At 34.7% G+C, this 18,117-nt stretch overlaps 1 protein-coding gene across 4 annotated transcripts; it reads right to left on the bottom strand.

Annotated features, from left to right (window-relative positions):
- Window positions 1-373: 373 nt before the first annotated feature.
- Window positions 374-15,379, bottom strand: LOC106461349 (structure-specific endonuclease subunit slx1-like). 4 transcript variants are annotated; one of them, XM_022388253.1, is made up of 5 exons: window positions 15,362-15,379; window positions 9,163-9,341; window positions 3,470-3,521; window positions 2,764-2,949; window positions 374-2,016 (listed from the first exon to the last, which is right to left on the bottom strand). In XM_022388253.1, exons 2-5 carry the CDS (start codon window positions 9,339-9,341, stop codon window positions 1,360-1,362), a joined length of 1,074 nt encoding a protein of 357 aa, XP_022243961.1. In that variant the 5' UTR covers window positions 15,362-15,379; the 3' UTR covers window positions 374-1,359. The 4 variants fall into 4 exon arrangements, with proteins under 4 accessions (XP_022243961.1, XP_013776622.1, XP_022243960.1 ...); XM_013921168.2 differs by lacking the exon at window positions 15,362-15,379 and adding an exon at window positions 15,013-15,194; XM_022388252.1 differs by lacking the exon at window positions 15,362-15,379 and adding an exon at window positions 15,075-15,184.
- Window positions 15,380-18,117: the final 2,738 nt, after the last annotated feature.

Raw genomic sequence — 18,117 nt, 5'->3', positions numbered from 1 at the left:
GAGTCCCAAGGCCACTTATGACCATTGGAGCACATTAGATGCTAATGCATCATCGATTATTCTGGGGAAGATTATCTGGTGGTGCCTATCTTCTCTCCAATTAGCTGTCCCTAATTTATCAGAAAAACTATTCAAGGGTCATGTGACATGTCCTATTTGAAAAGCAGAACTTTTCACTTAGGCTTTACATAGAATGAAATTAGAAAACAGCAAAATAAAATGTTAAAAGCATTATATTTTAAGGCAATTTCACACATATGATGTAAAAGTTACTCTGTCACAGTAGTGTCAAGTGGAAGAGACTCATAAGTATTTTGAAAAAAGGCATTTGCTTTGTCATACTAAAAATTGTGATTTCTAATGTTGAACAATGTTAAAACAGTTTTCAACATTTAATGAAACCCTATAAAAACTCAATGATAGTTACAAGATGGTATAATGTCAATCATAATGGCACATCAATGCATGATTTAAAGTTCGTAATAAGAAATTTAATTAAACTTTTCTTCAAAAGCTATTCCTTCTTAATAATATAAACCACAAAGGTATATGCAACCCCTCAACCACAATGGGTGCAAAGCTATCTGTTGTAATGAAACTCTGGCATGTATTTTTTCTGACATCAAACATTCTAGTTTCATAGCCACATGAAAAAAAACATGAAGTTACAACATCATATCCTTTTAAGTTCTAGTGATATATATTTTTTGCATATGTAAATGCAAACTTATGTGAAAACATGCACCACACTTCTACCACTTGCGATTGTCTTGTAGTCGCCATTAGTGTTCTAACTGCATTATTTATGTTGCATAATATGCAATATTCACAAGAGAAAAAAATCAAAAAATAGTATAAGATGCCTCAAGTTTTATACATATATTGACACAAAGTGGCCTAATAATCTAAACATTAACACTTTTGTACAGTTGTTGTTAAGTAAAAAGATACACTATGGACTATCTATGCTCTGCCCATCACAGGTATCAAAATATATATTTAGCATTATAAGACTCACCACTCATCCACTGGAGGGTAAGTCGACCTTTATTACAAGATTTATCATATCTTCATTTTTTTTTTCTTTAGACTACAAACAATTTCATAAAAGAAGCTATCATTGTCCAGTGAATGGTTTCCATGTTGTATCTCCTGCATATTGAACTAAAATTTTACAGTAAGAAAAATAGTAACCACTATCACTACCGACAACACCTGCGTGTTTGTGGTTTACACAATAAGAAAGGTCACTTTAATAAAATATAAATTTATTGTTAATGTATAACAATATAAATCATTACTGACAGAGTGATATATACGAGACAGTTTCCAAGTGGCTAAAAATACAAAACAGTTATGTTAAAGATCCATTGCCCAGTGTTTACTATCATCTTTCTCATCAGGAAGGCCTAAAAGCTTTGGGTTTTGATAGCAACCAAAATAATGCTTGACTATATCACCCCACAACACATGTTCACTGCACAATGGACAATCTCCCTCTACAGGAATAATCTGTTCTGTCTCACCTGCAGAAGCTAAGAAGTGATTAGCTAGACAGGTCATGTGAGAGCATGCAGAACATGCTGGATAGAGGCAATTCACAGCTCTCTTCCCTGGTAGAAGCTCTTCATGACACACAGAGCACCAGGAAGGTGGTTGACTGCTGGTTGATGAAATAGTCTTCAGTTCATCAACACAGTATGAAGTTGGTTGATCATTAATAAGTAATGTTTTTGCTGTATTACCACCAGTAGAGGAGGTTCCTGGTTGATCATCAAAAAGTGATGCTTCTTCTGGTTTATTACCATTATATGAGTTACTTAGTTCATCATCATCAGATAATGATATGTCATCTGGTTCACTGTTATCATCCGAATCATCAGTTGATTCATCATCAAGTGGCTGCATTTCTTCTGGTTCTTTAGGATCTGAAACTTTCCCTCTGGATGATAATGTTTTGATACATTTGACTGGTCCTGTGGTGATTGGCATGTGAACTGGGGGTAGAGTATCAGCCTAGAGAGAAATTGACCATTAAAATGTAGCTATAAAAATAGTTAACTTAAAAGATTGTAATTACTTGCAAATATATACTACAACTAAAAAATCAGCACAACGTACACATACTACATAAATTTAATTATATATATATATATATATAAATAAAACCATACAGGAACTGAACTGACATAAACTGAACCCACACAAACTCAAAAACCTAAAATACACTTTATAAGATGATCCAATAAAAACAATGACAATGATGTCATAGAATTCACTTTAAAAATCACAAGTTGATAGGAAATATCCTAAACATCCATAACTGATTTATTAACAAATCATTCATTAATTTCTTGTTTAAGTTTCTTAATAAAGGAACATAGAGCCTGAAGTGTAGTAAAATTATTAACATCTTAAACTACATTTCAATATGCTTTAGCTCACCATGCAGTTCATATGTAAAAAAAAAAGTTACAAAATGAAGTACACACTGCTTTTATACGATGCTCAATATACTAAATTATGACTGATATTAATCGGATTCTTCTAGTTGCTAAGGAACAAGCTACTTCAGTAAAATTTTGTATGGAAAAAAGCTGTAGTTATTAGCTTGTATATTATGTATAAAGCAAAATTTCATACCTGTTATTAATTGCTGTTACAAACAAATTATGTTCTTTTTTATTATTTTCTTTTTTCATTGCCTACAGTTTAAATGTAAATAACTTTCGTAACTGATGCAAAAAGGACTACAAAACTTGCCCGAAAATCAATTTGGCTATCTTCCTTCAACCACCGCACAGTGAGAGGCAATCTATTCCATGGTCCTACTCTCAACATTTCTGAAAGAACTCGAAAACGATAGCTAAAGCTAGTTTCTTTCCTAGATTTACCAGTAATATGACGTAGCCTTCTAGACTTCAGTGGATGCTGCCAGGCCCATTCAAACTAGAGAAAATGCAAAAGAAGTGCACAATAAAAAGCTGTGTACACATTCTGGAATCTCAAAAAATAAAATTAAAGCAATTATGAAAACTACTTAAGTTGTGCAGAAACCTTTATGTTTTACAGAAGTAGTATTAACATGACCCATGCAATATATTATCTTGGGCCTTTACAATAATTTTATATTTGTCTAATTCCTGTAATAAATGATGTATTAAGTATGTACAAACACAAGGAAGTAACAAGCTTCACAGAATCTTTTTTTGTATAATATATACAAGTCTCAGCTAAAGTACTAAAATGCTCTTAAGAATAAATAGACATATCTAGATAATTACATGCTTTTTAAAATGCCATATCAAATTGAGTAGTACTAAATAGTTTAATAAATAACTCTTATTGGTATTTACTGTATGTTTAATTAGCATGAAACTATCTTTGAGATCAACAGTAGAAAAAAAACAACTAGGTATGTAGAGGGACATTCTAATAATCACTGTATAATTTATAGCAATTTGTTTACCCTTAAAGCAGAAATTTCATTAGGAAATCCATGGATAATCAAAACCATTTCCCTGTAAACAAAAATACGTATGCATTATTAAAACATTAAAGTGTTATTAGGTAATAACTTTTAAATTAAACTAGTGAATTTTAGATTAAAAAAATTTCAAAAAAAAGAGGATGTTTAAATTACTGGCATACAAAGTAAAATGAATAATCAAATTAGATTCATAGCAAATTTTCAGAAATAAAAATAGCATACTAATACCAACTCACAAAGGCTGCTGATTTAAAACAAATGGTGAAGTGACAAACATTACACCTATGATTATATGTTTGAATCAAAGCTCATATGCAAAAGTTTAAACAAATTCATATATTTCTTTCATATTACTAAACACAGTGAAAATAACCATGACAACTGTATGCAAACCTAAATAATTCCTTCGCCATCACTTATTAACTTATATAAATAGTGGCTTTCTTTTATTATTTGCATGTGATGGTGTAATAACTATTTAATGTTATAAGAATGTACAAAGTTTCTCTAATTCTACACATTTTACACTTATCCATTCTTTAAGGAGGTTTAAAGAGTACCAATGCACCATTCTTCAAGAAGCAAAGAAGAATATAGTTTTTTTTACAGTTTTTCAGAATATTAGCAATTACATTTGAAACCATTATGAAAATAAATAGAAGCTGGAAGCTTGAATTATTTTTTAGTACTGCCTAAATCTACAGGTTCATTTTAGTTAATACTACTAAAGTTATAATTTTCCTATTCTGAAAATGTATTTCTGATTGTTACTTACCTCTACTCACAAGATTAGCTATTCTAGTTCAGTGCTGCCCTCTATATGCAAACTTTTCTTTATGCATGCCACAAGCCTTGCATTTCCCCCTTGTTGAAATTACTATATTCTAACATGTCTCTCATGCAAATCATTATGCATCATCTCTTAACCAATAGTAACATGACATGCTCATGTGACATGACTTCCTCTACATTCCTCTACCGAACCTTCACTTCGAAATTGGGCAGAAGGTGTGAGCACTGGAGAACTGCAAGGAAGGGTGGAAAGTGTCAGTAGAGGTAAGTACCTGTCAGAAATATATTTTCAGTATAGAAAAATTATAACTTATGATATGGTACTTACCTCCCCTCACAAAATTAGCTAGAATCCCACATTGAGAAGGAGGAGAGACTAGTGCAAGGGAACAAAAGAAGTACCCCCAAAAGCATTCAAAGGATATCCCTTACAATGAGAGATATAGACCCAAAGATCAGAAGAGGGGAACTGCACCACTTCTGAGCCAGGTATACTCTTCACCCATGTGTAGATTGTGTAATACACAAGGGCAGAAATTGTGAGGTGCAGAGTGGCTAGGGAACAGTGGACCATACTCGGTAAGTCAACTACATACAAAACCTCTGACATCCACATGAGGGTAGGATGAGGATCATACTGTCTTCACATCAAACCCAAGAATCCGGGATTAAGACCTGCACTAATTTCTGGTTATGCCACGAAGATCATCACGGATCTATTGTTCCGGGAATTGACATCCAGCATTGAAAGGATGTCTATCACATGGAATCAACTTCCTCAACTATGGCACAAGCCAGTACCATCCAAAGGCAATGACATCCCCCTAAGAAGAGAACAAGGGATAGTCAAGGATAGCACCAGAACAATCCCACGTACTACCACTATGACCAAAGACATAGAGAGAGCAATTGGGGGAGGAAGATAGACAACCTGTATTCATGCGAGGAATTAGGTTGATTGATTCACTCTAATCCCAAACCTCTATGTTGGGAATTGACTTCCACGCAAAGGTAGAATGAGGTTTCCCAATTGAAGGGGTGAACTGTAATTGTGATAGCTCAACTCCAGTGTTTATGTAAAGTGTATCAGGAGGCCACTTCATCCAGTAAGGTGATGACTCAACTCTAGTAGTTGTGTAAATGTCAGAACGAGGCCACATCATCTGTGAAGGTGATGGATCAAATCCAGTGAGTGTGTAATAGGTATCAGGAGGCCACCATGCCAACCAGAAGGTGACGGCTCAACTCCAGTGGTTGTGTAAATGTCAGTAGGAGGCCACATCATCTTTGAAGGTGATGGCTCAACTCCAGTGGTTGTGTAAATGTCAGTAGGAGGCCACATCATCTTTGAAGGTGATGGCTCAACTCCAGTGTTTGTGTAAATGGTGTCAGAAGGCCACGTCATCCAGTAAGGAGATGGCTCAACTCCAGTGGTGTTGTATAAAATTGATCAGGAGGCCATGTCAACCAGCAAGGTGACAGCTCAACTCCTCTGGAGGCAATGTCACATCTACACCAGCAGAACACCACCACCCTACTCTCAATGGTTGTAACCTTTTCCTTGTGGAAGGCATTCAGGAGACTGCCTCTGTGGTCAACCACCTCAGTGGCTTGGAACTGGAAGTGGTAAGGACTCCCATACTTCGAGGAAAGGAGGGTGAAAATGCAGTGGAGAGCCCAGAGGAACGTCATCACCAGAAACATTGCAATGGGTGACCACAAAACCTTATTTTGAAAAGAAGAACATAGCAAGTTATTCACTCAAGACATGGCAGGGATGGGCAACAATCCATTTCTGCTTTACCCTAGTAGCCCACAAGTAGTACGATCCAGAATGGGCATGTTTATGAAGCAAATTATTGAGAGGTAATTAACCATCAAGCGATCTTGTGGAACACCCCATTTTGACAGTGAGCGTGCAAAGCCATGGATGAGAGAGCACAAGTCAACAAGACCGACAGTGAGGATTCAGAGTTACAGAATACCTGGTCAGGCATCACTCACCACAGAGCAGGATCTATGTGATGAAAAGGGAGAGAAAGGTCCTTGAAAAAAAAGAAAATGAAGAAAATTTACCAATTAAAGTGGCACCAAAGTCTAAAGAATGGCTAAAGGTGGTAAACAAAAATCCAACACAGGGAAAAACTCAATATGATGAAGATAGTGGGAGATGAACATACTGGGAGTGGTACACCTGCTGGATTGGAGAATCTCTTCCATTGGATGATGAAGACGAGAAGTGTGGGAAAAGGTGAGATGTCTGATCTGATGGGAGGAAACATAGAACAATGTACAAGAGGAAAAAGACAGGGAAGAGTAGGCCAAAGAAACCAAAAAGTGGACCCAATTCATAAGGGTAGAAGGTGAAAAATCACAAAGTAGCAGTATGTGCTATATAAAAACAAAATACCCTGAATGGACACAGAAGTCTATCTGTATCCGGTTTAGGGTAAAGATGGGATATAGAAAGAAGGGAAATAGGAGAAAAGGATGAACAACCCTCCCAAGCTGCCAAGGTCTTATGGAAAAAGGAACAATCGAGATAAAGGAGAAGATAGGTAAGGTGATAAAGGATACATGAAATGTCAATAACATACATATCAGACTGTCGATCTCCATGGGCCAAGAGACGAAGGAAATATGTTTTAAGGGACATATGAAACAAGGAACATGAGGAAAGTGGTTCAAACAGAGGTAAAGTGAGAGCATCGAAGACCACATTAATGTCCCAATCTGGAAGGGCAGGATGCCTTGGAGGCCTCAAATCTGGAAGGAATGCATGAGTATGGTAAGAACAGGGGAAATAAAAACCCTATGGTATTGGGAAAAATGAAAGGTATGGGAGAGGGTCACCTGATATCCAGAAAGAGAGGAGACTCAAGACCCACAGTTGAAAAGCCAGGTGAGTAATTCTGTCATACGAGCCACAGAAGGCTTGTCAGCAGGACACTTATGTTTGTATACTTCCATGGAAGATGACCATAAGGAACTAGCTAACAAGGAGACAACTCAACATGTGAAACCACATCGTCTCGCCAAGGACCGAACAAAAGCCAGATGTGGAGATGCAGAACAAGGAGATTGGGATGTAGAATGTAGGATCGAGGTTGATGAAGAAGGGAGGGGGAAGTGGAAGAGGGACAGGTGGTGATAGGAGCAGACTTTGTTACTGGAAACCAAGGTTGCACTGACCAATAGGGTGCAATCAGGAGGATTTGACAAGGAGTAGAGTGGACAAGAGAAATACCCAATGAAGCAAATGGATTGGAGGATACACATAACAGTATTTGTGGTACCAATCCTGGCTGAAGGCATCAACCACCAAAAACTGTGGATGTGGTACAGGTGACCAAAAGAGGGACAACTTGGTACTGAGGCCTATGGCAAAAGCATCCAATTGGTGAGAACCCCATTGATGGTAAAGGTACCTGAAAACAAGAGGATATAATGCCCACTCCATTGGATAGATCTGGTCTGAGTGCAAAAGACAATCTGCAACTAAATTGAAAGTACCTGGCACATGACCTGCGATAAGATGAATGTGATGAGCATGGGCCCAGTATAACAGATCCAATGTCCAAAAACATAGATCTCTGGACCAAGTGCCCCCTTGGTGGTTGATATGTGCCACCACCGTAGAGTTGTCTGAAGGAACCATCACCAGACAATGACATGTGAGAAGAAGGAAGTGATGTAATGCCCAAAATACTGCTAGAAGTTTGAGAACAATGGTATGCAACTTAGTTTCATCTGTAGACCAATGTCCCAAAGCTTTCTGGTGATTGACCTATGGCCCCCATCCTTGAAGGGATGTGTGTGAAAAGATGTAAATCCGGATGTGGGGAGGAATTGCTGAAACGTCACTTAGACACAAAACTAGGCAATTATAGTGCTGTAACATGTTATTCACAGTAATTTTAATTTAAGCATGTGCAACTAGCAAATATACAACTGAAATATGCTTTGTGACATTATGAATTGAGAGTTTTTGATTTCAAACAGAGTTAAACAGCTTCCCTGATTTTAAATCTAATGTTTAAATATACATGTGTAAGGAATTAACTTAGCATGATTTCTTCATTATTACATTACACATGCATAACTTAGGTTAATAATAACTTACAAGTTTCCTATTCACATTATGTGCAATCATGATGTAACTCAACAGTCACATAATATTTGATGTTAAAGGTATTTATTGTTGACTGGTTTGTGACATATAGTTATACTAATTATTTTAAACATGTGATACCAACGTATGCTGAACTGCAGTGGATAAATACTTAACTGCCAGTTAGGTACTGGTTTTTCATTAGTAGTTTTATTATTAGTAACTTTTTTTTATAGACTATATAGGTGGCAATTGAATTGTTTTGTGTAACTTATTTCTATGTGTTAATAAACGCTTTCTGGAATTATCTGATGTATCTTTATTGAGCTAGTTGAGGCTATTGTAAACAACCTAGTTCCCTTGTTACATGACAGAAAAAGATTGTCACACTGGTGCCCAATACGCCTGAAAAGTAATTACCATGTGACTCTTGAGTTATATCATACACTGCAGTTTTAGCTTGGACAAGTTGGCTGCATAAAAAGGTAAATAGAAAACTTGTGAATTATTATGAACATAAGTTATGTGTGTGTGTGTGTGTAATGATATGATAATATGTCATGCAATGTTTATGTGCAAACAGACACCTAAATCTGAAAGAAATAATAATGTTAACTTAATTTTTCTCACACAAGTTTCAAACCTGGTCAGAGGTGAAATATTGAATGAGAAGACATTGTGAAAGGTATGATTTGTATGAAAGTATGTTTTGGTTAGTGTTCAAGCTTACAAGGTGAATCACAACATGAAATTATGTACTGTTACATACCATGGTCCTTTGTTGTTAGTTTTCCAAGCACCACCTGCTTTCATACCCTTATTATGTTGCTGAATGCGACGATTAGGGTCAACAGTAAAGCCAATATAAGTGCGACCTTTGAATTTTGGATTGGTAGAAACCAGTATGTAGCACCCATAGAAATTTTCTATATCACTCATTATGCCCATCTATAAAGAAATTCCAACAATACAATAAAACACTTATGTACATGTAATATTTTTGGTGTAAAGAAACTGGCAGCTGATGCATTCATAAATTTGCAAATGTATATTGATTATTTCCAAATGCTTATATCTAAAGCTTAACTATTTTAAAAAACAAAATAATTTCATATGGACTTACATATTCATATTTGTACAATTTATATCCATAAGTTCCCCAATTTCAACCCTCTCAACTATTTCTCTATTTGAAGTTAACAATGAATGTAAAATAGCATTGTTTCAAATGGTTTCTAAAAACCTGTCTCCCTTATCATTTAGGCCCTAAAATTTCCCAATCTACATGTCTGAAATTAAAATCCTCCATTGTTATCTTCTAATATAGATCAGGAACATCTGGATGCAAGTGATCATTGCTCAATTAGGTTTAATGTTTTATTGTATATGGAGATAAAGAATAATGAGATTTCATACTGAGTTTTACAAATGCCTATATTTAAAAAATTAACTATCTCAGAAAATCAAATTAATTTCATATGAATTCGCTTATTCATATCTGTACAATTTACACAAATCAATGACATGAAATAAAACTTTTGTACATATAAAGTAAACAACAAAAATGACTAAAAATAACATAAAGAACAGACAAAAGATTTCATGAACAAGTGATAAGGAACCATAGAAATAAACAGCTCTCAAAAAGAATGATATGCATGCTTAAATTTCATATTGCCAAAACTGTAAGAAGTATGGTTTCATTTTCAAGGAATAAACAAGGACAATCTGGCCCATCTTGACTATCCCATTTATTACTACGAGCTAACTATCTACAGAAACCCTTTTTCCTAAATTCAACCTTGCTATCTTTAAAATACTTGCCCAATATTCTGTTAAACTCCTTCATTTATTTAGATGCTAGAAAAATTTAGTACAGGTCAAAGCATTACCTATTGATTTAGTTGTTCAACTCACAATAGATAATTCTTATCGTAGCCTTTCAAAATATGTTTTGAAATCTATAACCTAAATCTCCTGATCTCCATATGCAGTAAAAAAAAGAACTAGTTTTGTAATGATCACATGTATCCAAATGATCTTGAATCTCCTCTCTCTCAACAAATTCTGTATTGGAAGTTAACTTAAATTTAAAACAGCATTGGACCAACTGGATTCTAAAAACCTGTCTACCTCATGATTTGACAATAAAATTTCCCAATCTATAGGCCTGAGATTGAAATCCTCCATTATTACCTTCTAATATAGAAATGGTTGACAGGGTGGTGTTTGAAGACATCTGGATGCATGTGATCATTGCTGAATTAGATTTACTATATTACTGCATATGGAAACAAGGAATAATACGATTTTGGCTCCTTTTTATGAATGAATGAGACAAGAATTATTTGTTGTGAACTGGGCAACTGAATTAATTGAAGAGATGGATCAAATATTGAAAACGTTTAAAAACAAATTTTTAAATATTCAAGATAGGCATGCTCCCTATAGAAAAAAAGGGTGAATGCAAGTAAATGAAAAAAAAAAAAAAACTGCTTGGCTTAAAATAGATATAAATGATAAAATTAATGAAAAGCATTATAAATATAAGAAGTGAGGGGAGATTTAGAGAATTATAGAAGATCAACAGAGTTGGTTAAATAGGAAATTAGGAAACTGAAAAAACTATATGAAAAAAGTATGGCTGAAAATTTAAAAATTAATAGTACAGATTTCTTTAAATACATTAAGGGTAAGCAAAATGGTAGGATGAAAGTACAGTCTCTGAGGAATGATACCTGAAGGCTCATATCTAATAATTATCAGATGGTTGAGTTATTATAATCTATTTTTCTTCGATATTTACTAATGAAGATTTAAGCACCATTACTCATTCTGAACAGTTGATAGATGAAAACAAGATCAAACAACATGATCACATTAATTCTGAGCTCATTAAGAAAAAATTAGGAAGTTTAAAGAACAATAAAGCTCCTGGGACAGATAATATTTCCCCATGGGTTTTGAAGGATATTAAGAATTGGATATGAAATCGACTTGCTACTATTCTTTTAAGTCCTTGAATAGTGACCAGGTAGCAGAAGATTGGAAGGTGGCTGATATTACTGCTCTCTTCAAGTGATGTGAAAAAAATTGTCCTAGTAATTATAAGCCTATTAGTCTTACATCAGTGGTGGTAAAAGTTTTTGATAAAAGATGCTTGCAAAGACATTTAACAATGTGATGTTACTAGTGGCAATGCAAACATGATTTTAGGTTTTATCTACAGAAATACTGAATACAAGTTTAAAGCGGTAATAATTTCATTGTAAAGGCCATTGGTTAGGCCACACGTATAGTATTGTGTTCAGTCTTGGGAGCCTAAAAGACACTGAGTTGTTGGAAAGGGTTCAGAGGAGGACTTCTAGGATGATACCCAAGATGGAAAGGTTGTCATATGTGGATGGGTTGAAATCTCTGAAACTGTTTTCTCTTGAAAAAAAGAAGACTGGATCTGAATGAGGTTTTGGAATTGTTTGTGTTGATCCATCATCTTTTTTTGTACTTACTAGTAAGAATGGTATGACTAGGGAACACAAATCTAAATTTGGGTAGGGTGGGAGTTATTTTCAGCTAAAACAACAGGTTGCCTACAGATGTGGTGGATGCAGTTCATTTAAGTCAATATTTTTAGTCTCTATGACTATTAAGCAACCTATAACCCTGTATTTCAAAGAAATGTCTCATCTATCCACATTTGGGTTATTCTTTTATATCAAAATCTTCTGTACGGACTAGTATTCTAAGGTCATCTATTCCATTAATTACACTTCTAGCATTACAATAGTGGCAATTTAGCCTACCCTCAAAACTGTTTCTGTACTTTGTTCCCACATTTTTTCTCCTTTTAGATTATCCTAGTCCTCACCACTTCTAGTCCTAGTTTAAAGCTGCTCTTACAGCTGAATTTAAAAGTAAACCATCCTTCCGAAAATCTTCCTTTTCCCATCAAACTGATCCTACAAGTTTAACCAGCCAATTTGCTTGTCATTACATACTAATCTAGGTCTAACATTCAACCATAGTGACCTACTTATAATCCCATCCCCACAATTACAGCCTGACAGTATCCCTAACAAAATTAAGTTATTGTCCTTTTTTTTAATGCCTTTAACAACACCCTATACTTATCAATTAGCTCCCCTTATTTATCCTTCCCTACATTATTAGTCTTTATGTGCACAACAAGGACTGCATCACAGATAGTACTCTTAACTATCTTACTTGCATTGTGAGTTATATCCTTCATCCCTGCATAACATAATCTAATTGTTTTATCCCTGTTTTCCCCACAGACTATCCTATCCACATGCCATATCAAAGAATCACCTATAACTATAACAAGGATAGAAATAATGAAATACAATTATGTTCACTGAAGGAAAGCTATCAGGAAGATTACATTCCCTCATGAATTTTTTTTTCTTTATTTAATCCATACAATATGTTCTCTTTCATTGGTCATAACTAAAGGAATATGGATGAACCATGCATTCCCGATCAGGAAAGCCAACTAAAAAAGATGAAATTCCACAAGCAAAGTTAAATTCATCAGGAATGTATTATTTCAATTCCTGCTGTAACCTTTTTTAGTTTTTCATTCCTCTCTATATGTTCTTCTTATTTTCTTTATCTTCCATAGTTTATCTGCACAAGCTAAAGACTGAAATTTATTACTCAAGAAAACCTGATCACTACAGTTAATCCACTATTTCTTGTTCTATTACTGTTTCTAACTTCCTGAACATCATTTTAGCAACTGTATGGGTTGTCCATAAAACCAAGTTACTCTTTAGTTTTTAAATCCTGTTGCCATTTCCTACAGTTTACACTTCTTTACTCTATTTAGGATAGCGTCCAATTTCTACTCCAATCTGCAAAATATACAAATTGTACATATTCACCACTAGCTTCCTTAACAGTGCATGCTAGTCCCAATTTCTCACATAAAACTCATTCATTTCATCTATCACACCCTACAAACTGTGATCCATTCACACCTACACTACTCTTAACCATTTTAGTCTGGAAATGAATAATCAACATTGTAAATACTATAAATACAATTAGCCTACTGACAACACTGTTAAGTCTAACATTTGAGACTAAATATATTGCAGTATTTTATTGCTACTTTATCTTCATGGTATGCAGTTCATCCATAATATATAACATACATATTACAGATATCAAGTCTTTAGTTGATATTTCTGTAATAATGAAATTTATTTAGTCAGTTTTACAACTTACAGTAGGAGTAGTGGGAGTCTCATTAATCCATTTATGTACATTACTAATCAAATGACAAGGCGTTTGGCTACCTTCAGAAAAAACATTAGTTAAGAAAATCATATTTGTGGAGGTTGGGGACTAGTTAACTGGATTGTAGGATGTTTGTTTGGCAGAAAGAAAAATGATGGATCCTCGTTACTAGCTTAGTATTGCAACAGTCAGAGCTTGGGCTGGTGCTTTTTCTTATTACATTAATGGTAATTATAAGACTCAATTAGTAAAGTTTGATGATGTCATAAACCCTTGGGTATTCCTTACTAAATTGAAGATGTTGAAGTAATAAAGTATAACTTGGATCAATAAATGACTTAATCATAGTAAGTGCAAAATAATGTACTTAGTCTATCATGATTAGGTTCACACATTTAATACGGTTGGGAATGTATTTAACAGCATAACTAAAAAAAGGGTGTTGGCATAGTCATGAACAACTCACTTACTAGAAATGGTTCAGACGAGGGCTACTAGGATGATTTCAGGGATAGAAGGGTTATCTTTTGGGGAAATATTACAATATCAATTTGTTTCTCTTGAGACAAGAATGGTAGAGGCAACCTTACTTAAACTTACAATGTTATGCAGGGGTAACAATAAAATAAAGACCTCTGCTTTTTTGTGCTGTATTCCAAATACAATAAGATGAGAGAACAGAAGTTTAAGGTACAAAAAAGAAAAAGGAAAGGTGAGATTTAGTCTTTACTTTTTCTCAAGGGCAGGTATGCAGGGGCAGTTTTCAAGAACCAAATGATTTATTTGCAAGTTGTAATTTGTATAGGTTCCAGCAGTAAAAATGAAAAATTTACTGACACTTGTAAGTGCATTATAAGTAAAAGTATGTGAGCACACACATTTCACAATAACGTTGTTATCAAAACATTAAAAGTAATAATGTACAACTTAAATGTAAAATTTTACAAAAAACATCACTATCCTAACACTACAATTACAAGTTATAACTATTGCGGGTTAATACTACTAGTACTAGTAGTAGCATTATAATTATCCACTAAAAATGAGTAAAAATTAAACTGGATTAAGTCAAGTCGGCTAACACTACCAATAGTATATTTATCCTATTAGTATTACTATTAGACCCACAATAGCATAAAATTTCAATCAAATTATCAAACAACACTGAGACATAGCCTTGCAAATTACATTGGCCCTGTTTGCACAAACAATGAAACATAATCACAAATAATTTATAAATATAAGACTTAAAGTTAAAAATAAAAGATACACACAGTAATTTCAACAGGAATTGAAGAAAAACACCAAACTAATAGTAATAAGTCTTCAAAATGACAAATATGAAATATATACATACACACGTGAGTGCGTGTTAATATAAATTAAAATCTAACTTAATTCACAAAATAGACGCTCTACCACATTAAAATTTAAAATAGCTAATTTCCGATCGACAGCGTATCCACTCAAACTATTTTGAAATCCTATTGCTGAGCATAAAAAATCCCGAGAATATCCACGAAAATCAACTACAAGAATTACGAAATAACTGTTGAAACTACTACAATATATTCAAAACACTTTTTAAAAATAAATTTCGAATGTTCTTTTCAATTTTACTATTAGTAAACCCAGTTGGGTTAATTTTTATCATCAAATATGAAAAATATCAACAGAAAAAAAAAAGAATGGTGAAAATTACAGACTTAAATAGTTTGAGATCTTCAGTTTTAATTCCAACTGTGATCTAGGTGTAAAAGACAAGTTTTCTTTGCATTAAATAAAACAGTGCTTAAATAAAAATAGTATTAGTTAATAAAAATAAAATAAAACAATATATTTTCTGTGACATTATAAGGTAGCACATATATATATATATATATATCAAACTGTGAATATTACAGTCATTCATTTTTAGTAATAATTACAACTGCAATATGCTCCAAAGCTCAATCTTTACTTTGCAATAAAATTTTAACAAAGATTCTGTCAAGACATGTTTCTTCGTAAAGAGAAATAAAGTATAATATTATTCACGAAATTACAAATTAAACAATAAAAACATGTCAAACTGTGTTACTTGGGTTATAAAAACAAGGAAATGTAGATACATCCGATGATTTGTTTGAAGTTAAGCACAAAGCTACACCATGGGCTATCTGTGCTTTGCCCACAACGGGTATCGAAACCCGGTTTCTAGCGTTGTAAGTCCACAGACATACCGCTGTGCCAATAGGGAGCTCAGTAAGAGGAGAATACTCAACGGTTAAAATATTTTCAGAAGCTTCTCGTATGTGGTAGGGCTTCAACCTCTTAATATGACACAGCTGGGTAGCCTTTCGATGATCAGGTGTTTTTACAACATGTCCGTATCATTAACTTTCCGAACAACCTCATAGGGACCATGATACCTAACTTTGAGTGAATGTCCCATAGTGGGTAACAATACCAAGACCGTATCATCAGGATGGAACTTACACTCTTCGGCCTTACGGTTATAAAAATTTTTCATTTTAACTTGGGAGGACTTCAAATTTTCTCGATCCAATTCACAAGCACATGAGAGGCTGGACCGAAACTTGGAAATGTAGTCCAATAACATCTTTCAACTATTGTTCCTTCAGCAACTTCAAAGGGCCACGCTCTGAATGGCCAAACATAAACTCAAACGGGCTAAACCCTAACGACTCCTGAACTAACTCACAAACAGCAAATAATAATAAATTAACTCCTTCATCCCAATCCTTCTCGTTATCGAGACAGTAAGTCTGCATCATATTTTCAAGGTAGAATGGAATCTCTCAAGAACGCCTTGCGATTCTAAATGACACACACTAGATTTGATCTCTTTAGCACCAAGCTGATAAACAACTTGTAGAGACAACCCTGACATAGAATTTGATCCTTGATCAGATTTAATTTCTTTGGGTAAGCCAAAAAAAGTAAAGAAATTGATCAAAGCCTCAGAGATTTTTTGGGCTGAAATGTTTCTCAAAGGGATAGCTTCAGGGAATCGAGTAGATGCACACATGATAGTTAACAAATAATGATTCCCCGTTCGAGTTTTTGGTAGAGGCCCAACACAATCAACAATCACACGACTGAAGGGTTCTTCGAATGCTGGAATAGGTTTCAGAGGAGCAACAGGAATTTTCTGGTTAGGTTTTCCGACTAACTGGCAGGTATGACAAGTTTTGCAAAACTGAGAAACGTCTTGCCTAATTTTTGGCCAAAAGAAATGTTTTATAATTTTGTCACATATTTTTTTTGACACTTAAATGACTTCCCATGGGGAGTTCATGGGCAACTTTCAATATTTCATAACGATAAGATTTGGGAACAACGATTTGATAAAGAATATCCCAGTCCTCTGAAGCTGGCACATCTGGTGGTCTCCATTTCCTCATAAGTATACCATTTTTGAAAAGATAACCAAACTTTCTTCAATTCATTTTAGGGAGCGAACATTTAAACAGTGAAGAGATCTGCGGATCTTTTTTTTCTCAGCTATCAGTTTACTTTTAGTGAACAGAACTTCACCACGTGAATCAGATCCCTCACGTCCATCATCGTTTCTCACCGAGGAGTCATCAGTAGGACAATTATCCACCAGATCCTCGTCGGATTCAACAAATGTCTGAGAGAAGTCTATAATATCATCCTCTGAATCCATGCTTATCACTTGTTTTTGGCTTAATTTCTTAGCCTGAGCTCGAGTGGCAGAACACGAGGGAAACACATCGGAATTCTCCTCAACTACAACATCATCCTTAGATGAAATAGTGATCGGCTCACTAACCATTTTAGGTTCGGCAACAACTTTTTCCCCAGCCAAATCGTTTCTCAATAACAATGATACACCCTTAATTGGCAGAGTAGGTCTTACTCCAACCACAACTGGTCCCGAAACTAGGTCTGATGCCAGATAAATGTTATGAAGAGGAACATTAGCAAAGCTACCCTCAATACCTGAGCAATAACAGACTCACCAGTGGCAGAACTCGAATCTAAAGTCAATACACCTTCTACCAACACTGATTGAATTGCCCCAGTATCACGTAGAATGCGTATGGGTATGGGATTGCTAGCGCATTCGTCAAAGACACAGAACCAACGGTGGCCAAATGAACAACATTGGGTGATCTGGTGAAACTGCGTCCGTATATGGACACAAACGCACTGGGTGTTGCCTTCTTTTCTTTTTTTCTTTTTCAAACACCAATAGTCGGACATAAAATGACCAAGTTTTTTACAGAAATGGCAGACAGGTTTTATCCTGACTGTCAAAAGATTTCGAACTAGAGAAGTTGGATTTTTTGGAAGAATCCATAACCTTAGTGGATTAAACAGATACAGGTTTTTGTTGAGATGGTATGAATTTCTTTTTTTGAAAAATGGTTTTATGTGTTAAAGTGTAGTCATCAGAAAGAGCGGCTGCTTCCTGAAGTGTTTCAACTTTCTT

This window comes from Limulus polyphemus, unplaced genomic scaffold, assembly GCF_000517525.1.
Source record: "Limulus polyphemus unplaced genomic scaffold, Limulus_polyphemus-2.1.2 Scaffold940, whole genome shotgun sequence".
Classification (NCBI taxonomy): Eukaryota; Metazoa; Arthropoda; class Merostomata; order Xiphosura; family Limulidae; genus Limulus; species Limulus polyphemus.
This window is presented reverse-complemented; position numbering and strand designations above follow the sequence as displayed.